Source organism: Sinohyriopsis cumingii, chromosome 17, assembly GCF_028554795.1.
Source record: "Sinohyriopsis cumingii isolate HCF-2022 chromosome 17, ASM2855479v2, whole genome shotgun sequence".
NCBI lineage: Eukaryota > Metazoa > Mollusca > Bivalvia > Unionida > Unionidae > Sinohyriopsis > Sinohyriopsis cumingii.
In genome coordinates, this window is record NC_142977.1 from 17,437,245 (window position 1) to 17,452,288 (window position 15,044).

The 15,044-nt window shown below is 34.2% G+C and overlaps 1 protein-coding gene across 2 annotated transcripts in view; it reads left to right on the forward strand.

Annotated features, from left to right (window-relative positions):
- Positions 1 to 13,549, forward strand: part of LOC149777833 (neurotrypsin-like) — a 38,941-nt gene extending 25,392 nt beyond the window's left edge. For both annotated transcript variants that reach the window (XM_089938907.1, XM_089938908.1), the window contains exons 5-9: positions 689 to 864; positions 2,810 to 2,951; positions 10,920 to 11,095; positions 12,040 to 12,181; positions 13,188 to 13,549. In XM_089938907.1, coding sequence (XP_089795033.1) covers positions 689 to 864; positions 2,810 to 2,951; positions 10,920 to 11,095; positions 12,040 to 12,181; positions 13,188 to 13,356 — 805 coding nt within the window. In that variant the 3' untranslated portion in view covers positions 13,357 to 13,549. The remainder of the gene's footprint in view (positions 1 to 688; positions 865 to 2,809; positions 2,952 to 10,919; positions 11,096 to 12,039; positions 12,182 to 13,187) is intronic.
- The last annotated feature ends 1,495 nt before the right edge of the window (positions 13,550 to 15,044 follow it).

The window sequence follows — 15,044 nt, forward strand, 5'->3', positions numbered from 1 at the left end:
ACTAGATTTTGCCGAGTGGAAAGACGAACGAACAGACACGAGGATTACTTTTGTTACGATGCCGTGGTCTTAAACTAAGTAACCGAAAATAGCGAAGTCTGAAACATTTTACAAAATAAAACAATTAAATCGTTTCCAAACAATACATGGTGAAAATGTACAATAACTTACACTATTGTGAATTAAATGCCAGATAGTCCTAAAATTATATCACAAGTCCAAAAGCAGAGCTTATTAAGTAAGCATTTTAGTAGTATTCAAAATGAATTCCAATAATGTATTTGCCGATACAGCAGTAAAATGTGCTAATGTGCCAACTGTTTTTCAATTATTAACTCCTTTTAAATAAAAGAAACAAAATAAATTATGGGAATAACTGTGGCATGAGGATATTTCAACCACAGTTGATAGACCAACTGATATTATATTTGTTGTTTTGGTAGATAAATTCACAAGTCTGAGATATATATCTTACATAATCCTCATTTTTAATTCATTTAATATAGTCACTGCTAAAAATTGATTTAAATTTTCCACTTTCATGATGTCATAAAGAGAACAAACGTCAACTAATTTATTTGTTCAGAATTTAAAGGCTATCTCTTCCAGTAAACACTAAAATGTTAAATTAAGGATTGCTATCTTTTTTTTCGATCGATGTAGATACAATAAGTACTATTGTTTTTAGCTCAGGACAAGGCGCAATAGAGGCTATATTTGGTGAGGGTGAGGGGCCAATCTGGCTCAATAACGTGAAATGTAACGGAAACGAGACAAACCTGGCAGACTGTAAGCAAAGTGGATGGGGTCGACAATATTGCAGTCATAAGGAGGATGCAGGGGTCATCTGCGGACGCATACCTAGTATTCCTTTTTTCTTATCTTTGCATTTTATATTGTTCTTTCTTTTAGCTTCGTTTTGTAACTTATGCTATTTGGGTTGCTTGCCTCTTTTAAAGTGAGCGCACTACATTAAATCATTGTAAAAATGTATGATGAAATATGAAAGAAATTATCCAAATTTTGAATGGAGTCAACTGCTGATGTGAGTTGCTCTGGAAAACAGTGTTTTCAAAAGATACAAGACATGTTTAAGTTCCAATTAATCATCTGTCTCCTGTTTATTTAGGTTTTGGTCAGTCGGTCGGTCTTTATGACTTTAAGAAAGACCTTCATGGTGCATATGTGACTTCATGGTAGATATCTATGGTGGGGAAGTACATTGCGAAACGTACAGTATGAAAGTGTCTCTAAATAATATAAAAATGTCCCAATAGAGAGACCACATTGTAATCACTGTAGCCCTATTTTAATCCCTTCTAAAGAAAGAAAACCTCTTATCTTGTTTGAAGAGCAGTAAAGGTTTTCTTCTGACAGGCGATAGCCAATCAAGTCAATAGAATCGACATCTATACTAGGTATTGTCAAAGCATTTAACAAGTTGCTTTTTGATAGCTCCATTCAGTTTCATAAGGATATATTCCAAAAACAGTCGGGAAATAAATATCTTGTACTGGAAAAGCAAACACAAAATCAATTCGTATTTATTGTTGAACGTTGCTATTTTTATAGTTTTAAAAGGAAAACAAAACAGCAATTTCAGGAGGAAATGGTCTTATCAATCGATGCATTCAGAAGATAACATACAATTACAAGAAATAACTCGCTTAAATCTGAACTTTCGATTAAATATCATAAAATAGGTATCATATGGTAAGTAGTGTCATCAGTGATATATATATATATATATATATATATATATATATATATATATATATATATATATATATATATATATATATACCGACACCGAGAGAAAATGAACAATACCATACGCATTATGAATAAATATTGACTGATCAGTAATATGGCGTATTTATTTTATGATATTGGTTTAGGTTATGCATAGCAAAACATAATGTGGTCGCGTTCGCATGTGTTGTTTCACAGTTTTCGTTTCATGTAAGACAGTGCCTTACTGACATGTGAAACACAGATATTGGTCCCTATTTCTCATCGGTTAACATATTTCCCAACTCACGAAAAACAAGGCATTGCATACATCACAAGCCTATAGTGTATAACATAATGAATCTAAGTAGGAAAGAAATCTCACATGCATCAATTATATAAGAAATTTATTGCAAGCGTCCGACGCTAACCAATATTTTCGAGTATATACAAGACAATACCTAAATAGCAACAAGCATGTAAATGAAATCTGCACGTGATATTCCAGATCAAGATCAGTGGCAACCTCTCTATCTTGTGTTAAGGCTAACATATTATTAGCACTCATCGAAATACCTGCATCTTTTTCTACATAAACCATAAGGTTAGAAGTGTTCAAGATAATCGTGGAAACTATATTCGATTACGAAAAGTTAATTTGGGGTATATTTTCAAGATTCAATTAAGAGTGTTCAATAATATTCATCTAAAATCTTTATCCTTCAACATTTGGAAAAAAAACAAAAAGGATAACATATTACAGGCCATAACAAAAAGGTCTTAAAGACAAAATGAGCTATATCAAATGGAAATACAGTTACCATTATTAACAGATCCTTGCAAGGACTTTTGGCAATGAACATAGTTTCATCGTCAACTCTATATGCGTGAGGAATTTCGTTACCAAAAACTTGATATTGTAATGCAAGCAAGTAAACCGTTTTAAGTTAATTATTTCATGATAGTTCCCTTCGAAACAACGTAGAATTCTAAAATATTATCGTTTCAACGAGATACCAAAACAATATGATTCTATAAAGACTCATTAGTTATATAGGATGTATATTTTCTATAACAGTGTTCGATGTGCGATTAATGGGAGGTAGTTCCGCAAATGAAGGACGAGTTGAATTTCTCCTTGCTGACCAGTGGAGCACTGTGTGTGATGATGGTTGGGATGATAAAGACGCTGCTGTTGTATGCCGAATGTTTGGCATCGGGTATTATATTTTTGTGTTAGTCTTTTAAACTGTACAATAGTTTAACCTGATGTGAACATGTTTTATTATCGTCGCAATATTATATATGACCAAGTCAACGTGTGGACTTGTTCTACGTTCAGTGTGCTTTGTGCAAAGTTTGTGAAGATTTGCATTCGTTGTTCCTCTCTCCCTTAAACTTATAACTTATTAGGATATTATTACATAATGCATATGATAACTTGAATAAGATAAGTGAATTATTATAATGATTCTTAAGCTATTGAATATAATTCGACAAAGACTATTGCACTGTCGATTCTTTTTAATATCATTACAAATGCAAATCGGCATTACATGATGACCGCCATATTTATACCTTTAAAGCAAGTTATTCGATAAGTAGAAAATGACCAAATTTCCTAGAAACATTATAAAAAGGCAGAAGAAACAAGTTTATTAAGTTTAGCTTCTGTCATTAAATGCGAAGATTTATTTTACCAAATCAACATAATTGAAACAGCTGTTGCAATCAAATGATTTGACCGAGACGTACATGAACATATTCTCTAAACGTTCTAAAAGTATGACCAGATTTAACAGAAAAACTTGTAAATCTAGTATGCTCTTGGTGTCAACAAATGATACCGATCTTCATCAAAATGTTTCGAAGTTTCACAAAAGAGAAAACTTCAGAAGTACTCTAATAGGTAAAGAGCTGAACAGGATTGGATAACATGAGATATCTGGCATTCATGACCTTAGAATTTACATAAAGTATGCCGTTCCGTCTTAAAATGTGACTGCAGTTTTTCAAAAAGGAATATTAGAACCTATATGTTACAATCTCTCAGGAAGTCGGTAAAAAAAAATCAAAGTTGATTAAGACATCTCTAAAACGAAAATATTTCAAAATGGCATGAAATTTGTGGTGTTCTTTCTTTAAAAGTCCCCATTGATACCAAACAAGGCGCCTCAAAATGCAGCAAACAACATATGGTCAAGAGTAACTGAACATATTGTAAATTTAAGCCGTTTTTAAATTTTACATCGACAACGCAGATTTACCATAAAATGTGCCAACTGTGTTTAAATATTAGAGTAAGTACTATCTACATCAAAATCACCGAAATTGTCTTAGTATGGCTCATAAAACTCAGAAACAAATCAGAATTGGAGAAATCGTTCTAGGTCGCTGCCAATTATAGGACAGTCGAAATTATACATATATTAGGTGTATTATTAGCTGGTCTTGCCTTCTTCTTACCATTTTTGGCTCCTGACATAGCCTCTGTACGCCATGAATTGGGCAACGTGCTGCATAATGTGTGCATCGCAAGGATGATTCTCATTAATAATTGATAAAAGTGACCTGTCATGGGTCAGTAAGGGCTTATGACGTATATTAGAGCCCAAACAAGGAAATGGTGGTCATAACGATGCAGATTAACACTGCTCACTCTATCTACAACCCAAATATGATCAACACGCCTACGCCTTGTTTAGGCTGTATACGGTACCATTAATCATCAGTAGCAGGCAGCCAGTACTGGATCGGACAATACTTTCACAGCCTATATAAGCTAGCAGTGTTATTGCATCATCTACAACTGAGTTAGATTGTATCAAAATGGTCGATCTTAAGTGCGTTTAAATTTAGACAGAGCTAAGTATTTTTGATGTAATATGCATCGGGTTAGAACAGGTTTTGCTAATATCGAAAACTAACTGAATATTTCTAGTAAATGAGCATTAAAATATCCATTCGACCTATACTTTATCTATGTGATTATTATTACAAGAGGCGTAAATATTAATGACCTATTTTTTCGATATTAATTGGCTAAGGGAGGGGCCCATCACGTGTTTTCCAAAACGATCTCGTAGCGTTAAATACGTAGGTTTCATTTACATTCTCAGGTCAAAGGATCGCTGGTTCGAACTCACGTTTTGGACAAAATGTTTCTTTTTGAGTAGGGAGCCAATCGACTCTAGCTAGAAAAATATGACACAGTGAATGTCAAAATGTGATGATTGAAAGGCCATTTCAGTGATGCGGCATTTTATTAAGGAATGGAATCTGAACAGTTTTACAAATTAATATGCCACAAGACAGAAGAGATCGCTCCCGAGCATAAGAGACAATTAGTAATTGATTTTGTTTAACATACACAAACCAATTATACTGGCGAAATTTAAAAGACTTTGACATTATTGCGTACGTACGTCAGTCTGAAGAAAGTATGTTGACATTGTACTCAGTGATGCCTTATTTTAGGTTATTGATGCTGATGTCTTCCGGAAAGATATTTTTGATCTTGCGCCGCAAACGAATTTCACTATCAGGATCCTGAAATAAGCATAGTTAATTATCTGACGAGTTTTTTTTTACTATTTCGCATTACTGTTGGCAAACTCCACGAATTTGTTTTGTAAAAAAATAGTTCTGAAGGATTATAACGAGTTACAACGCTGACGAATGGAAGAATCAATGGCCTCCACTTATCATGTATCTTGCGTTTATGACCCATTTTTTAAATCTCAAAAACCAAAAGTCATATCTGTGATCCACAAACATCCCAGCACGTTTAGAATCATTGGAATTGATTCTCCAAATGGTAGTACGTGAGTTGTCGCAGTACTCAGAGATGGATCATTTGAGAGTATTTGGGCCGAAATGAAGTTAAGACACATTCGTCTTGAGTTGATGTATTTATTTGTTATGGGGTGTTCAGATAATGGGCCGCATTATTTACAACAATATCAGGTAATATTTTAATTCATGATCAAAGACGATCTATCCATATTTTGCTTACGGCCAGTTAGATAAACCTTATCATATATATCTCAATGATATTGTGTTGCAACAAATGCAAAGAAAAATATGAACCCTGCGGCAAAATATGCCACTATATATACTGTAAAACATATAAGGTAGTGCTACGTACTGGTCCAGGAGCTGGGGTATGTACTAAATGTGACCTCGGAGTCAAAGCAAATAATCATCTCTGCCTGTCATGTGGATGTGTTCGTGAATATTACTAAACACGCAAATCGCAAAGCAATGTGACCACACAGACACATATTATTGTATATGCTGATGCTGAAATAAAAGAACCAAATAGATAGAATCAAAGGAATTGCTTTTTCTGATCCTGGTTCAATACTAAAGCTAACACAAGTTATTGACGAATTTCTTAATTAGAAAATGTTTATGTTTATAAAAGGATACATAACGTGTGTCAACGTATACAAATCGCACAATAGCATAGAATACACAAACTAAGGAATATACGAAATGCCGACATAATTGAAATAATGAGACCAATACTTACACTAAATCCGGCACCGTTAACTAACCCACCACTAGTTGTTAATGCTGAGCAAGTTTTGAATCAGTACGAACACGGTTGTATAAGCCAATATGCACAAGAACGGCACAAACATATTCAATGCAGAGAAATCAGCCCACTACAGTACACAGATAGAGGAAAGTTCCATATGAAAAGAGCTCTTTGAGATTACCAACAGCCAATGTCAAGGAACAAATGTACACCACTTCCAACTACCTTCTCTCCAGGTGACCTTTCGGACCTGTTTGCAAATTTCTTTCACGACAAAGTACAAACCATTAGAGATAAGTTTGACAACACAATCTCAATTGACTCGTAGTCACCATATAGTTGTAATACAGAATTTCAGCGGCAACCATTAACAGTATAGAACCTGTCCCTATGGATTTAGTACGTGCAATCGTGAAGGGTGCACCAAATTCATGTGAACTTGATAAAATTCCAACGTCGCTGCTGCTTGAGTGCTTAGATCCAATATTGCCTTCGCCAACAAAACTTATTAATATATCTCTCTCTCATCCGGGGAATTCCCATCAATTTTCAAAACTGCTATTGTAAAGCCTCTGCTGAAGAAACCAATTCTCGACCGTAATCATTTAAAGAAATACCGACCAGTTTCCAATCTCCCATAAATACAAAAAAAATCTTAGAAAAAGTTGTTCTATCCCAGCTTGTATCTCATCTGAAATCAAAAATACTTTTTTCCAATGTACAATCTGCATATCATCCTTGCCACAGTACTGAAACTACTCTTCTGAAAGTAGTCATTGACCTCTCTGCTTTTGATAGCGGAAAGATTACAATCGTAACGTTCCGTGATTTGTCTGCAGTATTTGACACAATAGACCATGTTATATTACGTCTCTAGCATGTATTTGGCATTCATGATAAAATCTTACTGTGGTTCAAGTCCTACTTGGTCAACAGGACACAAATTGTGACCGCAAATGGAATACACTCCAGCCCAGTTGATCTATGTTCTGGTGTTCCACAGGGGATTGTTCTTGGACCTGTTCTCTTTATTGTACATACTCAGCCGCTTTCAAGTGTCATAGATCATCATCCAGTGTCTCACCAATTGTACGCTGATGAAAACCAAATATATAAATCTAGCCACCCAACTTAAGTTGATGCTACCATCGAAGGTGTAGAGAGGCGCATTTCTGATGTGAAATCATGAATGACATGTAATAAGCTGCAGAAGAATGATGATTAAAACTGATACCATTATGATTACAACACAAAAACTTTTCCATTCACATCCTTTACCTCAAACAATAAATATCTGCAACACCAACATTACATTCACAGTCAGAACAAAACCTAGATGTTACTCTGGACAGTACTCTGGTACTGCACCAACGTGTCATGAACATATGCAATACTGCATTTCTTGAGCTAAGACGCATCAGCTCCATTCTCAAATATCTTTCAGATGATGCCACTTAAACACGTGTGTTCATTAGTACTTTCAAGACTGGATTATTGTAACTCGATTCTTTCTGGTTCGTCTCAATATCTACTCCAGAAACTTCAAAATGTTCAAAACACAGCTGCTCGGATCATCCTTAGAGTACCAAGATCAGAGAACCCCCCTTTCGCTATGTACCCTACACTGGCTATCCAATCAAACACAAAATTTGTTCTCCGTGCTACGTTTCACTGACGAACTCCAGTCTAACATACCTATCCGAGATCACCTATGCGTACACACCACCGAGATACTTACGCTATTCTTCTAACAATCGAATAATCATTATTATTCCCACGATGAAAATGAAGTCATATAGACAACGTTCTTTTGCATACCAGGGCTAAGCAACGTGGAATGAATTGCCCGCTTAACTTAGACATAAAGACACAGTGATCTCATTCAATAGTGCTCTTAAAACTCACATTTTGTACTGCAAGAACAAACTTAAAGACCTAATAATGTTTCATTTCTTAAATATTTTCATCATGTTTTATGTTTTTTAATTTCATGGTGTTCGTATTTGTGATCATGTCATTATATATGTTGCTTTTGATGTCTTAGGTGTTGTCTAATAATATAAAGCGCTTAGAGCTTCTAAAGATTAGGAGCTATACAAAGTCCTCATTATTATTGTTATTGTTATCTTGGTTTTAAAGCATTGTAAGCACTGGTGTCTTAATCGACACAGCAAGCATTTATTGATTTCACATGTAAAGTACGTTTAATATGCTTCAAATGTTAATTAGCATTTACGGACGTTACTCAGCTCGACGTGGATTAGTAGCTGGTTTCCCACAAAAGTGGAGTTGACATAGTCGTGCCGTTGTTGGTGTTGGTCGAGATAAGCTTGTGAATTTAAGATTAAACTGACAAATTTTAAACGTCTGATGTTGATATTCAAGATAATACTGTCACGCTCAATACATTGTTGCGCGAAGCCTGGTTGAAGTCGATAAAAACAGGATATCCGGACATACTGGTATGTCGGTTGCGTTTCTCGAACATTACTGTTGCTTAGGCTACGGTTAAATAGCTAACGTTTATTTACAGATTTCACATTACAAAGCAGTGAAGAAAAGACAGAAACTGATATTAAGATAATAAATGATCTAATTGCTTTTGATGATGCGAGTGGTCCAAATAAACCTAAATTTCATATCATAACAGGGCCATGTATCTATAGTGGATGGAGTCAAGAAACACTATTGATAAATAATTAAACTGGTCAACGAATAGTAGTAATTCGTAACAAACCAGACACCGGTATTCCAAAATCTTTAATATATACGACACCTATATCACTGATAGCGAAAGATAAAATTCATTTTGAAGAAATGCACGTCTCTGCATACTACAATTTAACAGTCTTTTGTGGTCGTGTTTAAGATTAAATGAATATATAAAGTGATGGATTCTGATCGTGGCTAAAACGTTGCGACATTTACTGAGGTGGTGTTAGACAAATTTACAGTGGACCTTAACATTGATCATAATGTTGTGCCACTTGTCTTAGGAGACATGCGTCAGAGTGTTGTTACTAGACTCTTGCATACAATCAGTAATAATTATCTTAAGCATCAAATAGAAACTGACCATTTGGACCAATAATCTGCCAGTGTCAACTCGATAAAAACTTGAAGTAATCGCATTAGCAAGTGCAAATGCTCAAGAGTTGGCTGAAGCACTAGATTTGAAAACGGTAAATATGAGCTATGTTATATCTTTAATGATAATGGTATACAGCGAAATAGAACAGAAAATTAATAATATGGAAAAAGGGCACACAACGTCTCAAACGTGCAAATAGTATAGCAGTTCCTCACACTTGTTATTAAAAATCGTAGAATACACTCTAAAATAACGACATGGAAAATAAAAAGGAAATGGATAGCAACAACAACTAAAAAATGATGGATGATATTAAAGCCGAACTGGAGTTTCAGAAGAATTACGATTATCCGCTCGATTGGGAACAAAATGTACTAGAGTAATGATTGCCAGCCATTGATAAAGTATAGGCATCATGTGTGTGTATGCGTTTTGATCACCCATGGGTTGTAGATAATATGAATAGTGTTAATTTGCATTATTTTGCCCCCTTTTTCTTCTTGGGCTCTATATATGTATCATAAGCCTCTATGAAGGTTCCTCTTCATGGATTAATAATGCTAAACAAACATGGGTTGCACATAGTGGGCAGCACTCTTGTCATGTTTTGGTAGATAGACGCGGCTGTAACCTAGATTAGTTGAAAAAAGGGGCAAATCCCACATGATAATTCTACTTATTTGTCTATGTGTCATGCTAGGTCAAGGATGTGCAAACTTTTTCAGTCAAGGGCCAGATTGCATTTTTAAGACCAATCCAGGGCCGCAAACTAATTTCTTTAATGTAATAACTGTTTACGGGTCAGATTTCTGTAATGTTTTAATTTGCCCTGATGGCCGGGCGGAACACGTTCACCGGCCGGAGGTTGAGCATCACCGAGCAAGATTGCGTGTTCGAAATACTCGGCGGCAACAAAACATTTTATTTACTTTTTTCTGGTATTTTTATGTTGAAATTATCTTTCAAACTCACTCATCCAATTTTATTACGTTTTTATTTTTAAGTTGAAACTTTCTTTTTATTATATATTTCATACCTCGCTAATAACAAACTAAGGCATATATGTTAGGTTTCGATAGCAGGACAAAATTAATAAATTGTAGTGGTTCTGTTCTAATGATGTCTCCAAATACCTGTTCCAACAGCAATAAACATGAACAAAAAGACTTGCCATAGCGTTTGGATGAAAAGATATTTTTTAAATACTTCTGAAGACTCACCTCCTAGGAGCGGCAATTAAACTAGTTATAGAACAGCAACCTTTCAAATACCACAGCTATTTACTATTAAATTTAATGATTTTGTCGATGATGGACAGGTAAAAGAATTTAATCGGACTTATATCGCTTTATCAAGTCACGAAAAGGGCTCAGAAAACTTGAAATTTTTACACCAATGTCGTTTTTGTGTATGGCGTCTTTTGTTTACCTAATTTGTACCACGGTAAATTATGAAATTAAATTTCTGCATTGTCCCCAAAAATGTTTACTATTCCAATTAGTAGTATTTGGTTATGAAATCCGATAATTATCAACATATATCCATCGTCGTTAGTTTGGGACACGCCACGAGAGAGGCCACATTCAGTGCAGGTTCAGGACGCATCTTGATGAACTTGGTGAACTGTTTCGGAAATGAGACAAATCTGTTCGAGTGTAAGCATGGAGGATGGAGGCCATATTCCTGTAGTCACAGTGAGGATGCTGGAGTCATTTGCGGACACATACCAAGTACATTGATCTTCCTATTCTGTCCTGTCCTTGAAATGATAAAACTCTGAGTTACAGTTAATATATGAGCTACACTTCAGAGACAGTTATTGAACCACGTGACTAGTTGCAGCAAAATATAAAGAACAAACTATGCTCAGACGTTGTATGATTTCCTTTCAAGTACATGTTTTCAACTCTTTGTGTTTTGCTGCTCCTTGACTCTTTTCTTTAAGCATGAGCTCGTAAGATTTTGATCTAAGCAAATATATAAGAAAATAAAAAAAATTGCAAGTAATCAGAGCTGATGATTTTATAAAAGTACATGGATAACTTTCAAAGAGTCCTATTCACTTTCACCATTTTCTAACTTCCGTACGATATGACTTGTGTCGATGTAATAGTCCAATTGTATGTAATCTTTCTTGTCAACTCTCCAACTCACGATTCCCCATCACGCACGGGAAGAATAAAAAACGCAAATACAAGTATAGTAAACCAACGAAAACAGAAGAACATAGAAGTATAGCGTTAATAAAACCTTCATTATTGGATTGTCCGAAAACTAGTTTTAAAGCATTTCACAAGAAAACGTAAGGACTTCCATTATTAGATTCCACGGAAACTAGTTCCACATAATTTCTGAAAGGCTAGTGACGTTCGCAGTAATGTATATATATATATATATATATATATATATATATATATATATATATATATATATATATATATATATATATATATATCATATAACAATTATGTTACTCCAGTAAAACTGGCAAGAGAAACAAACTAAAAATAATTTATCGCTAATAAATGGTCGAAACAATAAATAAAATATTTTAATATTTTTTATGGTCACAGGAAAAGTGCTTTCATTAACTGAAAATATATGATTAATAGCGTTTGATATTAAGAAAATTATATTAGATTATATATGTATATGCGTGTTTGTCATGATGTAGATACCCACATACGATTGGTTGGAGACGGTTCAGCAAGTGAAGGACGGGTTGAAATTCTTCTCGCTGGAGAGTGGGGTACTGTGTGTGATGATGAGTGGGACGACAAAGACGCTACTGTTGTCTGTAGAATGCTTGGATTCAGGTACAATTATCTTTTCAAAAGTGAATAACTCATTTTTAGGCTCTCTTAAGAATGACTAAATGTAATAGAACTTAGCTTAAAAATGACTCTATCTAAGTTAACGTTAGCCTATTTTCAGTTTATAGTTTGGTCGTTTTCCTGCGATGTACGTTGTCCATAAATATGTGATCCACTTTCATCAACTTCTCGAAATACTGGAGAAAAATTAAAACCAAATTTAACTGGGAGCATCGTTCTCCTCAGGTTTAGCTACACCACACAGATTTCTTATTCTAAGTAGTTTGGCACTAAGACCTTTGAAATGTTTTATGTGGTGCAGATCTTATATTTAATATTTCTATGATACAAAGAACATAAAAAGATACAAAGGGTTTGACCTGAAACATTTAGTACAAAAAGTTGACTAAATTTTAAACTGAAGTTTTAAAGCTTTTCACGTTCGTATATTTCTTTAGACCAGTAAATACAATAACCAGTTGTAACTGAAGCAATAGGAATTGTTCTGGAATGGAACTATTTTATCCAGGACTTAATGCACACTGTTGGTTACAAATGTTATACTTGTCAATACTAACTTGATCCTCTTATTTTAATTAAGTCATTGGCCACAGTTGCTCACAGTTGTTACAAAACCATGTAAGATTAAAGCTCTTGATCACCATATAAATTAAAAATAAATTTCCAAGACATTCCTTAACTGGGAGCATCCTTCTCCTCAGGTATAGGTACACCACTCTCATTTTTTATCCAAAGTCGTTTGGCACTAAGACCATTGAAATGTTTTATATGGTGCACATCGTCCATTTAATACATATGGTCCATACAAAATATAAACTGTTTCATGAAATATTATGATAACCTTGATTTGATATTCGATATATATATATATATATATATATATATATATATATATATATATATATATATATATATATATATATATATATATATATATATATATATCATCGTCAACTTTGGAGTAATAGAGGCCATCTTTTGTTTTTAGCTCAGGGCAAGGCGCAATAGAGGGAGTATTTGGAGAGGGTTCGGGGCCGATCTGGCTCAATAAGGTGAACTGCAATGGAAACGAGACAAACCTGGCAGATTGTAAGCAAGGTGGATGGGGTCGGCATTCTTGTAGTCATAGTGAGGATGCTGGAGCTGTCTGCATTTAGCTCTGAGGCCTTTACGTCTGTTGAACCATATATTGATTTGTATACGAGTCTTTGACATCTTGCACTCCTGAACTCGTTCAATATATTAATGTACCTTTATTTTATTCTAATTACGTATCATATAATTGTATTATGATAAATGAAAATCATATATTTGTCTCTGTATTTAACTAATAAATACATAGAAGGTTAAGATGTATTGATGTGTCATTATTGTAATGTAAATTCGCTATTTTGACACGACCGGACTTACGACATGAACATCACGTCATTTAGGGTCAACTGTCACAAATATATATAAATATTTTGTTTCCATTGTTTGGCTGGCGACAATGATTTATTTTTTATCTGAATATGTCGACGCTAAATATGATTCATTTCGAATCCAAACACAAACATTTGACCGGAGCAGTGCAGTTCTAATGTTGAAAAAATTCAAGCCGAATTTATCAAAACTTGGGGAAATATTTACTGTTTTCTCAAAGAAGAAAGTAGTACAAAGAGTAGCCGTTGAAATGTTTAGTGGTAATTTGCATGCTTTCTACATTGTCTTCTTTCCAGAAACTAAACACTTTTCAATGTATTCCAAAGGAAATTTTTTTTTTTTTAACTTTGAGGATAACCTTTTAGAAATTTTGTTCAATTGTGACCAAGCTGATTTTATGGTGTTTGTATTTATTAGGATGTGTTATATAGTCTTGAAATAAATAACAGAAAGAAGCACATCCTACGTGATTTTTAAACACAACAAATAACTTGATGTTTCTTTGAGTTGCAAAGTCAAACTCTAAGAGGAAAATACTATATTGTGAATTAAATCTCAAATAATCCTAATAATTCTATCTCAATTCCCAAAGAAAAGAATGCTCCGAATGAAGTACATTATTGAATGTGCTGATGTGCCAATAATAGGATGATGCAACATTCTTGTTGTAGCAGGATGATTTAATCCAGAATGTCTTTGAAGGAATTCTCAAAAATAGAAAAATAGTGAATTTATCTAATATATCAAGTATCATTTCCAATTCGAATGAATACTGTGAAATTACATGATTCCTCTCAAACTATATCTCAGCACAACAGTAAATGAATCAACAGACTGAACCTAAAGGAATAATTATTAATTTTTTTGATTTCAGCCTTATCTAAAAAGATAAGACAAAAAATAACCTTGACATCGGCCAGAAGTTCGCTACCAGAACAGTTTCAGTTTCTGAAAACAACTAGACATTGAACTCAAACGCAGTTCACAGTCTAACCATAATTTACTAACAAGACAAAAAGTCGTTCCACACCAAACCTTTACCCTAAATTATGGACAAAGGTCAAGCACATATGACGCCTTTCTTTAGCGAAATCGCAGAAATTTACTGAAACGACATGCGATAAATATAAATACTCAAGAAAACAAAAGAAGAAATAATTTCCAAAAAGAACGGTCCGTTGAGAGATGCGGTGTTAGTAAGTCTAAAAGCCAAGAAAATAAATTATCGAACTAATTTATTGTGTTTCTACCGTGTTAAGTACAGAGAAAGTGGGTGACGTTTAATTTCGACAGCAACAAGCTTGAAAAAGAAACTAGAGTAACCAGATCAGCTTGTAAATGAACGACACAGATTAGTTAAGGATTCATTTCGAGACAAATAACGTTTGCATTGACATAAACAATTACATTCAGTTTTATGGTA